The sequence below is a fragment of the Diuraphis noxia genome, unplaced genomic scaffold (genome assembly GCF_037042655.1).
Source record: "Diuraphis noxia isolate RWA-SAM2 unplaced genomic scaffold, SU_Dnox_SAM2 contig0001, whole genome shotgun sequence".
NCBI lineage: Eukaryota > Metazoa > Arthropoda > Insecta > Hemiptera > Aphididae > Diuraphis > Diuraphis noxia.
Genome location: NW_028301711.1, coordinates 15,062,658 through 15,078,395, shown reverse-complemented (window position 1 = coordinate 15,078,395; position 15,738 = coordinate 15,062,658). Strand labels below are relative to the sequence as shown.

The following is a 15,738-nucleotide window of genomic DNA, read 5'->3' as shown; positions in this document are numbered from 1 at the left end:
AAGACAATGTTGAGTCATTATAAGACAATATTATTGGAAAATAATTTTAAGTTTCTTACTCTTTTGAAAAACAACACGTTTTTTTAATTTCATATTCCAAAGTAGAATATTTTTTTAAATATTTCATTCTACAAAAATTATTACTATTACTATTATATACTATTACTTATCAAAAGTAATTTCCATTACCTATATTTTCGTTACTTGGAAATAATTCAATGAAATTACGCAAAGCTTTACAAATAAAGTAACGCTGTTACAGACGTTACTGTAGCGCGTCCTTTTGTTACGTTACAACTCAAAATTAATAATAATAATAAAGGTACCTACTAGTTGTTCTCCCGGAGTGTGATATGAAATGTGATAAAGCATATACCAGGGATCTAGCAGTGACACCAATACGAAATAAGTTACGTCAGTGATGCCATGCTAGCGGCACTCGTCGCTACTCTCCTTGGCGCCGTCGTTCCGCTCCGCTGATCGAAAATACCCCTCGACTTGCTGTGCAACACCACCTCAAGTTGGTCACATTGTAACCACAGGGTAACTGCCGCATAACCACTCTTATCACTCCTGGAGAACTGGGGTATCACCTAATAATAACAATGGTACTGGATGTGTAAGCCTTGGTTTAAAGAAGTAAAAGGTAAGTACAATTATGGGCAAATGTATACATTGGAAAATGTTGCAAATGGTTAGACTGGTATCCTTGGCGTCGGTTACACGTCTCATGGGCCAATGGCTGAATGATGCGTGTTTGTACTTCGCAGCAGCATAGCTAAACGGCTTGGTGGCAAACGATAATATAATAATATATGCTGCGCTTGTGGTGTACAGAACGCCGCTGTACCGCTATCTTAATCTATACTATTACATTAACAAAATTAATTTTCTCTTAAAGTTTTGTATACGAATTTCTACGTTTCTCTATTTCACATTCATTTAACGAGTTCTTTGGATTTCATCTATTTTACTATCTATATCCTGCCGTCTGCTGTTCGTTATCAGTTGTCGTATTGTGGGCATTAAGCACTTGTTGCTTGTGTCTTGTAGCTGTGTTTTATATTATTGTATTCTTGTATATGTCACTGCCTGATACTAAGCTGCATTTGTTCTTCCAAATAGATAATATCTTGTAAGTATGAATGTGTCTATGTTGAAATTTTGTCTTTTTATTTTATTTAAAGGATCCTACACCCACATAAAATGATGTGTACCAAACGCTTGACAAACCGAATTGCACGCTCTAAATAATTTACTCAACTATGGTGTGTTTGATATTGGGTTGACTTTTTATCAAATTTAGAAGTGAGAATATTATCTAGTAAACCTCATAAATTTTTTTTATTATTATTATTTTAATTATAAAGTGAGTTATGATCCTTTCTAAAAAGTACAATAATTTACAATTTTGTAATGTTGGTGTAGCAGCCACTATAAATATCTATTTAGATTTTAGCCATAAACAAAAAAGGTATAAAGTATACCTAATATTTTTCTGATAACATTGTTCATTGTTACCCATTCCAGTAATACTCATTGTATATTTTGTTTGTTTTTTCTAAACGCACTCCTCCCTCTACCATAATTGTATACAATTACGTAACGCACAAATGCTGTTTACAACTATATAGACCTTATACTAGTTTCAGTTGGTGTATCTTTATACGTAGGTGACATGATATGATCGCTAAAGTTCATATTTAGTTCAAGTTTACGCGACATGTCACTTGCTAACGCATATCGTCACTAAATTATTATTATTTTATGCCTAGTTATGTGTCTACCAAAGGATCTGCCCACCAAAATATTCCAATCATAACCATCTCGTTATTATTATGATATGAGACATTGATATCTCGACCAGGGTACCCATAAGGATATGTGTTATTGAATTAGGAGACTTGGCTATTTTAAAGGTCTGTTTAAATGAATTTGTAATTTTTTAAATTTGTATAGGATAACAACTTATTTTATAATATCAATGTTTGTAATAATATATGAAGCGAATAGGAATTGGATCTAGTTACCTACCGAATTGATAAGTCCTTAGTTTTTGTCCTTTAAAACTTCTATTTTGATATGTAACAATTATTGAGATTTTTAGATCCTGGCTTTATATGGTTAGGTTGGAAGACTAAAATTATAGTGGTATATTTTTTATTGCAAAATGTTTAGAATTAAGAGAGCATCCGCTCATCCGGATTTATTGTCTCAGTATACAAGTGCGTAACTGCAAATTAATAAAGCTAATTTTGAGCTTTTAAATATCAACTTAATACATTACTTACATTTAAGATGACAAATGAGTGTGTCTAGTTATATTAAATGAGATAGTTGGAATTTTGTAACTCATTATCACACAATCTTAAAAATATAATGTTTATTTTATTTTAAAGTTGCTGATAAATCAGTAATACTAATATTATTTGTTATAAATGTTATATAACCTAATAATCATGATACTTACAGGATATATTTTGTTTAAAATATTCAAGCAACAAAAAGCTCTATGGAATCGTATGGAAATTCTGTAACGCAACTTTGCGGAACAACAAAGGTAAAAACTAGTAATATTTAACATTTTAGATTCACAGTGAAGCTATAGATTTAATGATGAGTTTTGTTCGTTTTATTAATATTTTGGGTAGTAAACTATTCTGATTCTTTACATCAGCATCTTTTTTGATAGGAAAGTAAATCTAGTTGGTTCATTCGGAAAGTCAACATTCCCTGTACCTAGATTTAGAAAGCGTTGGTAAACAAAAAAAAATTTGAAAAAATATAAATTTTTGACATAATTGATTTCAATTGCACTCCAAATATTATTATGACTAATTTTTTCGGAATTACATTCTAGTATTTTGTATAAGCTTTAATGAGCCTGTTTATAAATACCAATGAGCTGGTACTACCATCTACCAAAGTTGTATTATAGACCATAGACGAATTAGACATATTATTATATTGGATATAAAAAAGAAAATTATATTACTTGTCAAACAGTAATATTTTGAAATTTAAATGTATAGTTTTAAAGAATTTTAGGCATAAATAAATAAACTGAAAGAATTAATGCTTCTTTGATTTATTATTATAAATTTTAGTTTGTAATGGTTAGTCTAAATGACTATTACTTTTTTAATGATCCATTTTAATTACTTATCTTATAATAGATATCACTATTGACTAACAACAAGTTTAAAGGAAAACGCCGATGCTGAAAATGCTAATTTATAATATATTAAAATAATTATAGTATACGCATGTTGTATATTAGTTTGTTTTTTCAAGCAGTAGTGAAAAAGGAAACTAGCTTATCGAATTTCAATAAATAATAATAATAATAACTCGTTAATTGTTGATTTTTAATACTTAATTCATAATATTAACTCTTCGTGATTTCGTTTCTATTCAAAATATTGTAATAATATCTAAATTAATGGATGGTTTTAATTTACAGCGAGAAACCCTGTATCAGGTGATATTCAGGCGGAAAAAAGAGGATGACATAGAAGTCGACCAATCGGACAAGAAGAAATTGTCCAGGGTCCTCAATCTGGTGGACTTGACAGCACTAGGTGTTGGGTCAACGTTGGGCGTGGGCGTATATGTGCTTCCAGGAAACGTTGCCAGAGTAGATGCCGGACCAGCCGTCGTGATGTCATTCGTTTTGGCTGCTTTGGCGTCGGTTGTCGCAGGTGATACAAGATAAAAATAAATGTTTAACAAAAAACTAATTGAATTATAGGACATCTGTTTCCGGCTCATTGGTTGGATTTTCATAAACAAATATACCGAACACTAATAAAATAAGACATAAGTTAAATCACCATCATATTATGTAATTATAATTACATATTATGATTATAATGTATTATATTATATATTATATTATATTATATTATATATATACATGTTATAAATTATTATGTAATTATAATCATAATTACATACATATTATGTAACATTCATCGTTTTACTATAAAATATAAATACTCATATTCATAGCGTATGGTTGACGCTTATTATACTACACTTGGATATAAAGGAAACACAACACTCATAAACAACAAAAATGTTATATACAGTCAAGTATTGCTCCTTAGAAACAAATTAAACATTTTTATTATTCGTCACTATATTCTTTTTAACTCGTTAAATTGTCTAGATACCTATATAAATCAGATCTTTGGCACTATTTATAGAACCTCACAAAAGAACAGAGCTACCCGATAGTTGAAATCTATAATCCAATCAGTGATTTTAAAGAGAAAGGAAGCAACGTTAAAATAAATTTTGATTTATAAATTAAACTATCCCGGGATTTAAATTAAATTATTATTTTTAAATAATAAAGTTATATTTTTTAATTACTTCATTAATTGCATGTTTTTAAATTGATTTTCTTATAAATTATAAAAGATCACAACAAGTAATTGTTGTACAAGACATCGCAATTATTAAAAATACTTAGGAATAATAATTGTGTAACCATCAGCAACCAGAAATATAAATTAAAACGAATTGAACTCTAGTACTTTCATGAAATAATTCATGTTTAAGCTACCTTGTAAGGATAGGACTTCAAAATAAAAGCAGCCTATGCATCTAGATTTAGGTACTGAAAACTGTGAAGTTTCAATTACATTGCATTAGGACTTACTGTTCAAAGCATGTGACTATTTGTCTGTTTCTTATCAAAGTACGTACTACCTATACTATTGGACAACCGTGCACTCTACTTTGTCCAAACCACAATAAATTACCAATATTATGACTCAATTGGTTATAATAATACATATGTTTATATATATATTATTTTATCCACAGGCCTATGTTACGCAGAATTTGCAGCTAGGGTACCAAGAGCCGGGTCCGCCTACGTTTACAGTTATGTCGGCGTGGGCGAATTCGTTGCGTACGTGATCGGATGGAATCTAATACTCGAATACGTCATCGGTGAGTGATGTTATTTATCATTAACCATGAGATGCTTTGATATATTAGACTGATGAAGGAAACAAAATTAGGGGCTTAAAACTGGAATCTACGATATAATACCAACGCGTTGGCGAGTTGATAAAAATAATATAATACACTATAAAGTATTCATACAGTAATGAATAGTGGTTTTCAACCTTATCTAGCTCCATTTTCGCTATTATTTATTTTTTGTGACCAGTGTTTTAAGAATAAAAAAGTTAATTGTTCATTAGTAGTGTATTTAGAGAGGGAGTGTTTGGGGTTTCACCCCATCCCCCTGAAATGTTTAGTTGGTACGGGCGTAACTAATTAGAATTTAAGGATGAGGGAGTGTTGAAATATTAATTTTTTGTAGCCCCCCTCCCCCCGCCACCCACCGAAATTAATTTCTATATACGTAATTGTTGTTCATCAATATTGGTTTATAGATACTGGAATGTGTAAAAATGTGCAAATTCGTGATTAATGTAGTATAATATTTGATATATTAAATTTGTTTTCTCCATTTAAGTGAACCAAATAAATGTTTACGAGGTAGGCATCTTTTTTAATAGCTTTGAGTATAAGTACTCGTGACTCATTTTTAACCTTGTCTAACCCAAACTTAGTCCGTGACACAACAATTGAAGACAACTGCAACAGATTCTATACCATAAAATGTATTTATTTAAACGTTTACTAAAAGTATATTATTATAATACATTTGTATTCTACATATATATTAGGTATTTCAAAAACAAATTTCATCACGCGTTAGTTAGACAATTTTAATACCTATGAAATGTGTTAAAATGTAGTATTACCTATTATGAACTAATTTTTTGTAAACACGCGCATTACAGGTACTGCAAGCGTCGCCAAAGCTTTGAGTAATTACATCGACGCCCTGTTGGACTACCCCATAAAAAGCACAATGTCCTCTCTCTTTCCTATGGACGTTAGTTTTTTAGCCGAATACCCAGATGTTTTGTCGCTTAGCCTCGTGCTACTATTATCGGGTAAGTAGAAAATTGTTGAAAACACGAAACACAACAATTCACGTACTAATATATTAACGATAAATCATTATTTAATTTGCAGTTATACTGTCATGGGGAGTCCGCGAATCTACAATGATCAACAACGTATTTACAGTAGTTAATTTATTGACTGTGGTCATAGTTGTTGTGTCTGGATTATTTAAAAGTAATATATATTTTTATGTAAACCATATATCAACAGTATTGATAAATGATAATAAAACTGTACGATAATACAATATTTGATTATCACTTTTATAGTAAATTTGTATAATTGGAGTGTACCAAAACAAGACATCCCGAGAAACGCGAAAGGCGGTGAAGGTGGTTTTATGCCTTTCGGATGGGCCGGAGTGACTACGGGGGCTGCCAAATGTTTTTATGGATTCATCGGTTTTGACTCCATAGCTACTACGGGTGAGAATCAAATGGAACAAAATACAATCCATGGCATTTTTAAGCTATAAGAAATACATACCTACCTATAAAATCAGTTAAATAATATTTTTCTTACACAGGAGAAGAAGCGAAAAAACCAAAACGTGACATCCCATTGGCGATTTTTTTGTCGTTGATCATCATAACGTTTGCATATTGCTGTATCAGTTCGGTTTTAACTCTGTTATGGCCGTATTACGATCAGGTTTTGTTCAATTTCATATTAAAAATTTACCCTTCGTTTACTATGAATCTAGAAAAAATTACCCGAGGAAGAAATACCCACGGAAAAAATGCCAAAGGAAATAATATCTATCTGACATAAAAAATTGAAAAAATAATTATTATTTTTAAAAACATATCAATACGTATACATTAAAATAAAATGTATATATTCATATTTGATATTATTTTGAGTAAATTTAAAAAAATTAAACAAAGTTACACAAAATAATAGTTATCATAATAATATAATAATAATTCGTCAACTTTTATAAAATAACATACATCTGTTTATAGTTATTAATATCATAATATAAAATTGAATAGTTACATAAATTAACATTTTTGTCATGATAAAATAATTATAATTCGGCAATAACTTGTATAAAACAGTGTTAATAATATTATTAATATCATAATCAATTTTAAAAAAGTACTTAAATTGAGGAACTATTAGAACTAATATAAAATAATTATAGTATATTATGACTATTTTAAATGTTTTATCACATTACTTATTGCAAGTAAAAAGTTATTTATGGTTCTATCGCCATTATTATATTCAGCAGTTAATATTTTTAATTTATATTGAATATTTTCATACATTTTTATTTTCTTTTGGGTGGCTGTCCTAATTCTCTTTTAACAAATATGTTAAGTTTTTATAATTTATATCTCATTTCTTTTGTCATTTAAGTCAACAACCAAGACATATATTATACTAATATAGAATTTGACTCTCATTTCACATAAATGTTTTTTTTGAAGTATTGATGTTATTACGTTATACATGGCGAATTAGGTAGGCTATATCTATACTAAATCACAATAGTTTTACACATAGTATTAATCAATATTATTATTTTCCCAATATTTAAAAAATACTAGGCATTGTATAAGTACATAAAATTCAATATTAATATAGATACTATCAACATACTTAGTATATTTTTGTCTATCATTATAATACCACAGTCTATATTAACTTATATTTCGACTCCACGAACTCTGTTTTTATTAAAATTGTGTTTTTAATATTTAACTAAGAACAATCAAACTATATCTTTCCATATTATATCACACGTTATAGGATATTGACGCGCCATTCCCGTACGTCTACGATCAACTTGGATGGACAACATTGAACATTATTGTTTCATTCGGTGCTATATTTGCCATGTTTGCCAGGTAAGAACAATTTTATCAATAACCTAAATTATATCTTGATCGCAAATTCACTATGAACATAACAGTCTCTTAGCAAGCATGTTCTCGATGCCAAGGATTCTAATGACGATGGCCGAAGACGGTCTCATGTTCAGCATGTTCTCGATCATTCATCCGAAGCTTAAAACACCACTGTTTGCCACTCTGATGTCTGGTGTTTTTGCGGGTAAATATAATAATACGATTGCATGGTTTATGATTAGCGACTACAATATTGACCTTGTGCGATTAATAAACGACAACCGTTAGGTATTATCACGGCACTTTTGAACCTTGATCAACTGATGAATATGATGTCGATCGGCACGTTGTTGGCGTACACGATCGTGTGCATTTGCGTTCTGATGTTACGATACAGAAACGATTTTGATGGCGGTGTGTTTGTGGAAAATCTAGGCAACGACGAACCAGAGACTAGTGGTTTTGTCAAAATGGTGGAAAAGTTCTGTAACCTGTCCAAAATCGATAACACCAACAAAGACACCGAGCGCGTGGCTACGACCATCACTGTGTTGTACAGTATGTGCCAAAAAAGGATAACCCATCGAAGATCAATTATTGATAATTTTTAAATATATCATAATATTATATTAATTTAATGGGTTTTTCAGTTTGCGTGTCTGCGCTATTTAGCTTCGTAACCATACAACAAGAGTGCGATGTAATCATCTATCCATGGTGTGACGAAAGTGACAGCAATGCCGCGACCTTCCAGTCAGGTTGCGTCATAAACACTTATAATGCCACAACGCCTTTTGAACAACCATGCGTCGCTAACAACATCACAAAGTACACGAGCGTGATTTTAGCCATAGGACTATTGCTTCTGTTGCTGTTACTGAGCAGACAGCCCCAATCGAGAAAAAAACTCTCGTTCAAGGTAAAAATCATTATAGATCTCTTTGTTGAGTGTCATAATAAAACGTACCTATACAATTATCCAGATGCAGTAATGGTTTATGAAAAAATTGTATTAAAAAAACCGAGATGATTTAGAAAAAAATGATCACTATAAATCGTATGACAATGATTTTTAATTTTTATTTATGTCTTGTGTACACGAAAAATAGTCTAAAAATACTTCATTTTTCAACTTTAGGGGATGATATCTAGAGGTGAATTGGATCTAGTTGGTACTTCTAATTGGTCAAAATCGAAAATGTCAAAAAGTTTTCATAAGCGGGAAAAACAAAAAAAATTGTTCGATTTTTATAACTGAAGATTGAAAATTTAAAATAAAAATTCTCATAAGCAATTAAACTGCCTGATTAGGTTAGGTTAACGTCGTAAAAGGAAACGCATATAGTATGCGAACTCCTGGTTGAATAAAAATAAATTAAGTTTGGAGAGCCAATTAAATTATACATTTTCCAGGAGCCAATTCAAAGGTCGACATCAAATTTACTCGAAATTGGAAGCCAATTAAATAGTAGCCGTTGAGTAGGTTACTGTGGTATCACAAATGTTTTAAATTTGAGTTCAATGATATTCAATAAAATCATCCATTTAACTCATTCATTACAGTGACGTTACTCAACATCTACTGTACCTACAGCAGTGTGTTACCCACTCGCCCAAATTGTTTGTTTGTTTTGTTTTGACATATTTTATTTAAAAAAATAAATGATAATCTTTTAATTTCGACTGGACTTCATCTCTTGATTAAAGTCACTCTACATTTGAAAATTGAAGCATTTTCACTTCTGTCAAAAAATAATGACAAATCGGTTCGATTAGAATGTAATACATTGATGGACAAAATGTTTTTGAACCAGTATGTACTTAATATATTATAGTATTTGAGATTATTGATTACTATTCATTCGTAGGTGTTTATTTTGTTTAATAAATATAAAATAAACATTTTAAATAAGCTTATGTTTTTTTTTCGTAGGTCCCGCTGGTTCCACTCATACCGTGTATCAGTATCTTGATGAACGTTTACTTGATGATGAAACTCGACATGATCACGTGGATCCGTTTCAGTATTTGGTTGGTGATCGGACTATTCATATACGCATTGTACGGCATGAATAACAGTGTTGAGGGGCTGAAGCAAAAAAGACAGCTGAAAATAAATTCACCGAGATCTGCAGAGCCAATACATGAGTTATATACCAGTTATCTATAGTTAAATATCCTCATCTTGCTCTTCCCCAATCTTGTCTAAATCTGGGAGTCATTACGCCCATCCTAAGTTCTGGTGATCTTTAGTCATTACAGAACGTTTTTAACTACCATCCCATCACAATCCTTTCTACGTTTTCATATTTATGTAATGCAGTATCCCCCCTCAAATACATTCGAATTGAAGAGAAACACTAGCCCGAAAATTCTATACTTTTCCAATATTTTATTATTATTATTTTTTTTTAGATATTTAGCTAAGTGATTTATCGATTAACATTATTCATTATTACTAATATTATCCTAGATCATGTTCTATGAATGTATTCTAGCATTGTAGCCATCAAGGCGGCTATTTGTGTGTAATTTTAGTAGACCAATCAATTACTCAAAGTACACCCACGTAAATGCAAATCAACCGATTATGGACTATTAACATTTAGCATTGTGTATTTGTGTTGATATAATTTATTTTTGAGTACATCAAGTACACCAAGTTAATATATAAGGAACCTTGTTTCATTATTTCATATTAGTAATTGTTTGTTATATATAATTGTCGATATAATAGAAATTTAAATTTAAAGTACTTTAAACAGTTTAAACCCTTATAATTGGTGAAAATTCAAAACAATATTTAAAAATGTAGGTAATTAAGTATATTTTTTTTATTATAAATATTTTTTTTTAAATAGCCTTAATACACCTTTCTATTTACATATATCACGTAAATATAATTAATTAGTTAAAAACTTAACAGTTTTATTATAACAAAATATAGGAACAAGTAAAATATTTAACCCTTTGAACAGTTCAAATAGTTACTATTATTGATGTCTTTATACTTATTATAACTATTGAACTACCATTAAACTAATTCCGGTAAGTTTTACTAAACACCTATCCATTATAATATTTCCCTTATAGTTACTTTTGGCATATGTAGATATTTTTTCTTGTAACATAAGCAAGGGGGTATTAATGGAATCAAAATTGTTTTTCCCCCTTCATCATGAACATGATATATATGCCTTTTTGTAGGATTTAAGGCGGCATTTGCAAGTAATGAGCATGAGTTCTCTTGTAACAAAAGTTTACTTTCACGAGAATGCCTTGCTTCATTAGGAGATAACCCATTTTCAAAATACTGGATAAAAGTATTGTCAGTCTTAAACATAGAATATTACAGGTGCTTTAAACTTGTCAAAGTTAGTATATTTAGTCTAGTTATAATTAGTGAACTAAGTATTAAATTCAATTGAAAGAAATCATACTTCACTGTTTGTTCTTAAATATTTCATTGTGCCACAGGAAATAATTGGATGATTATGATTCCATACTATTTTAATAACAGCGTTATGTGGTGCCGAGTAGTGGTGATAGTTTTAGGTATGGATCATTTTTTCTGGTGTTCTTATTTTTTTTTTAATAATAATATATCTATGGTTGCCTTACAGTTAGTATTGCGTTCAGTAATTGTAGTAGTGCTCTTATTCTTTAAAGAATGATGGCATATGAAATATATATGAAATATCACTGTTTGATTTGAGCACCACGGAGTTAGCAATTGTGGGGTGAAGAACTGTGTATGGTGACCGTTTTGATCATAGCGACTGATGCCCCTTGTAACTGACTGGGTAGGCAATACAACGTGCACGCGTCCGATCGCGAATCTCTGGTGGGCGTTGAATCGGCAACCACACAGGACTAGACGCAGATGTCGCAAAGGAACGGAAACAGATTATACACAGGGAATATTGGAAATTCAGTTTAATTATTTGTGGTGGGGTCCTCGTGGTCGGTCCGGTATGGTGCAATGACCGTCGAGGCTTACAGAAATCGGGCCATTCTTACAGACTACCAACTTAAAATTACTTAAAGATACAGTAGATGACGTCCCAATCCAGTGAGCAGCACAACTGGACGACCTGGGCGGCCACACACACAACACACACTGGGTTGCTGGCGGACTTATGCTGAGTTCTCTGCCACCTGATATTCTCGGGCGATAGATAGATTCCCCGGTAGGCAGCAACCGACGTTTGCACCAAGGTGATGGTGATGAAAGTTGAAACTAATACGTGGTACTTACTGTACTTATCCGCAGAGGTAGATGGCAAGGTTTTAATCGAAATGGTATAAGAATGAACACAGGCGCAATGTATGTATACAATTGTATGTATATTGTACCTCAATGGCAGCGCACATCAATTGTCGACGATGAATTAATCACCGACTGAATTTTCCGTAATGGCGAAAACAGTTAATTTACAAGACAGATTTATATTCTGCCGTAATGGCGAGAATAGATAATTTAGAATACAAAGGGATTAGAAAAAGATTGTTATAATAATGAACGACAATGTATACGCACATGCAGGGCTGGCCGTAGGTTTTTTGTCGCCCTAGGCAAATCTAATTTACGCTGCCCTATGCAATAGTTAATGTTTGTAGAGGAGGGCGTTGAATAAAATAAGGACATTCATTTTTATCTATGAACCATTATTTGGTATATTTTGAACAATGAACATACAATTCATCATACTATATTATATTATGTATTATATATTATATATAATACGAATACGAATACTTAACGTTTTGTGGTTATGTTGACACACACACACACACACACACACAAACAAAACGTTCCAAAACAACAGTTAATATAGATTATGTTGAATACGTAGTAAGAAGAAAAGGTGAAGTGCGGGGAGATAAGGATGGCATATTATACGTACCGGACGCTATCGCCGATTAAGATGTGGTGAACTGCTGACGGAAATGCTGACATCAGCGGCATGAACAATCACTATCAAAATGAATAAAAATTGTTATATTTTTTAAACAATCTATAATAAATAAATATTGACCCACTGACTTTATTGGCTTGGCTGTATAATGTTAATTACATTTTAGGATCTTTTAACTCAAAATTCAATATATATGAGGTGTTAGATGCTGAACTAAACAGTTGAATAAATTTTTTGGCAGACAAAACATCTTCAATATTACCAGCTCGGATTATGTATGTATTTGAATCAACGCATGATTCCTTTTCGTTTATGACACAATATAAAAAATCATCTTTAAATGATTGTAAAATTTCATTAAGTTCTTCGATTTTCATGATTTACAATTAAAACAAATAGAAACCTAATTTAAATGTTTATTGTACTTGTTTAAAGTATTTTAAACTTATAAAGCCGATGACTAGACAGTATCAAAAGTGAAATTCATACCTAATAAATTTTATCAATATTAGAATTGAGAATAGATTGTTATTGTTAAACAAAAACATGAAGATCTAATTATAATCCTGTTTGTAATGGATGATAATATTTTATAATTGTGGCGCAAAATTAAAAATGTAATTCTGTGTACATTTTTTATAAGTGAACGTAGGTATTAAGTATTTCACCTATGTATTTAATTAATATATAAATATAAGTTTTAAATAGTTGGTCCATTATTATTATTTACAATTTAACTACTACACTTGTACTACTACTATATTTGCATATTAGTTTACTCATGTTACTTAAAATATAATAATGTATTACAGTTTACAAAATACATAAAGCTTATAACTATTTATGATATTTTAATCTTGTACTACTATAAAGTCTATAGGACAAAAATATTTTTATGAATTAGTGAATTATTTATTTAAATCTACAAATGTTGTGTATAAGTAAAATTATAAGTATAACACACATTGTTTATACACATATAATATATATAAAGAAATATATATATCAGAAAATTATATAAAAAAAAAAACAAGTCTCTCCCATAACATTAACTTGGTACTCATAATCCTCATAATCTCTAACACAAATGTCGCTAATAACAAAATGAACGCTTAAAGTCATGGCAATGATCATTGAGTTAATATTTTATAGTATAGTATATCTTAATGAATTAGTGAAAAAATGTTAATCCATTATTTAGGTATATACATATAATATATAAATAAATATATAATCTTATAAATTATAATATATAACTGTATATTATACAGTATTATAATATTATCATTAAAAATTGATATTAATTTAATATTGATAATATAATTATGGCGCAAAATTCAAACGGACCAATGGTAGTGCTGGATTAAAATACGGCGCTGGGGCTCTATAGGGTTTGGTAATACGCTCCCCGGACCTGTGCCACTCTTAGATGCTCTTAATAAGGTAAAGGAATCAAACATTGAAACATCACACCAAATAATGGTGAATTATATAATGAAATTGAAGTTATATTAGCAGACGGCACTTTTACTTATTGCCCGAAACATTTTTACCAACAATATACCATTCACGGTGATTGTAAACAATATTACGTACCACTTGATTTTTATTTTTTGCCATTAAAAACAAAAAAATATTTATAAACAAACGTGAGAAACAATAAAAGTTTTATGTTTAAATTATGCCAGTGCCCAATAGTGTATTCCAGCCTTCGCTCTTACTATTAAATTTTGAACTTCGTGCTCACAAGGCTTCTAAAGAAGTATTTCCTTTAATTATTATTAAAGCTTGTTGTTTTTATCTTGGTCAAACTTGGTATAGAAAAATCAGTTCTATTCCAGTATTAAAAAAATGTACATCGATCAGTTGCAAATAATAATACAAACATTTATAATAAGTCTATAATATTTAGTAGTATTCTTACATGAATAATGAGTAATATAACACAATATGTACCTAATGTATAATAATAATTACGTATAATAAGTCGATAATAATATGCAATCATAATTTTATATTCATAGTACAAATAATATTATTTTAAATTTCCATTATCTGAACTTTCGTCTATCCCAAACCGGTGTGGTTGGGACCACAATTGGGATTGAATTAGTTCGGATAATCGAGGTTACATGCAATGTAATTTAAAAATTATTTTATAAGTTTATTCAATTATCTTACTGTATATACTAATGTTAAAATCGAGTGGATGGCAAGGAAATTAAGTGTATCTTAGTGTAAAGCATGCAGATGGAAAACAATCATATTGAACAATACAATAAACTTCGTACATGTTTACATAACATAATTAAATGTCCGAAAAACTTGCGTACACGTCATACACAACATATACACTGCACGATATCTTATAGTACAACGGTATTATAATTATATAATATCAATATTTTAAAATAATAAATGGCATATAATAATTAATATATGTATATATATGTATATTAATTACAAATGCTATAGAACAAAAAAATATATACAATCGTAATTTACAAACTAGGTAGAGTGAAAATAAAAACGAATGTAATCCTAAAATAACTAATAAGAAAAACGTTCTCGGGCTCCGTCACCACTTACAATTTCCGATGCCACGTTCATCGCCACAATCACACAAACGAGGTTGCACAAACGAATAACGATAAACATAATATTATCACTATAATAATAAATTATTATTTATCGTATAAACGATGGATTAAGATCTCGCACGAACCATTTTCCGAAGAAAAAACATAAAGTACAAAATAATGGTCATAATAATAACAAAAGCAATATAATAATATTAAATTATTAAACGATCGCTATACGTACGCCGCCGCCGTTTCAATTCCTGAAATATTTATGTATTATATACATTGTTTTAATTGTCTTTGTCTTCGTCACCACCGTTATCACACGTGTATCATGTATCACAGATTATAGGGCGTAAATTTATTAATTATAATAAAATATAA

General features: G+C 30.2%; 1 protein-coding gene across 1 annotated transcript; it reads left to right on the top strand.

Annotated features, from left to right (window-relative positions):
* Positions 1–2,454: 2,454 nt before the first annotated feature.
* LOC107170620 (cationic amino acid transporter 2-like) lies at positions 2,455–10,527 on the top strand. Its single transcript, XM_089215698.1, has 12 exons — positions 2,455–2,560; positions 3,464–3,701; positions 4,834–4,962; positions 5,829–5,984; positions 6,067–6,171; positions 6,267–6,422; positions 6,524–6,648; positions 7,756–7,853; positions 7,919–8,058; positions 8,142–8,411; positions 8,504–8,772; positions 9,787–10,527. The coding sequence occupies exons 1-12, from the start codon at positions 2,513–2,515 to the stop codon at positions 10,021–10,023; spliced, it is 1,971 nt and encodes a 656-aa protein (XP_089071824.1). The 5' UTR covers positions 2,455–2,512; the 3' UTR covers positions 10,024–10,527.
* Positions 10,528–15,738: the final 5,211 nt, after the last annotated feature.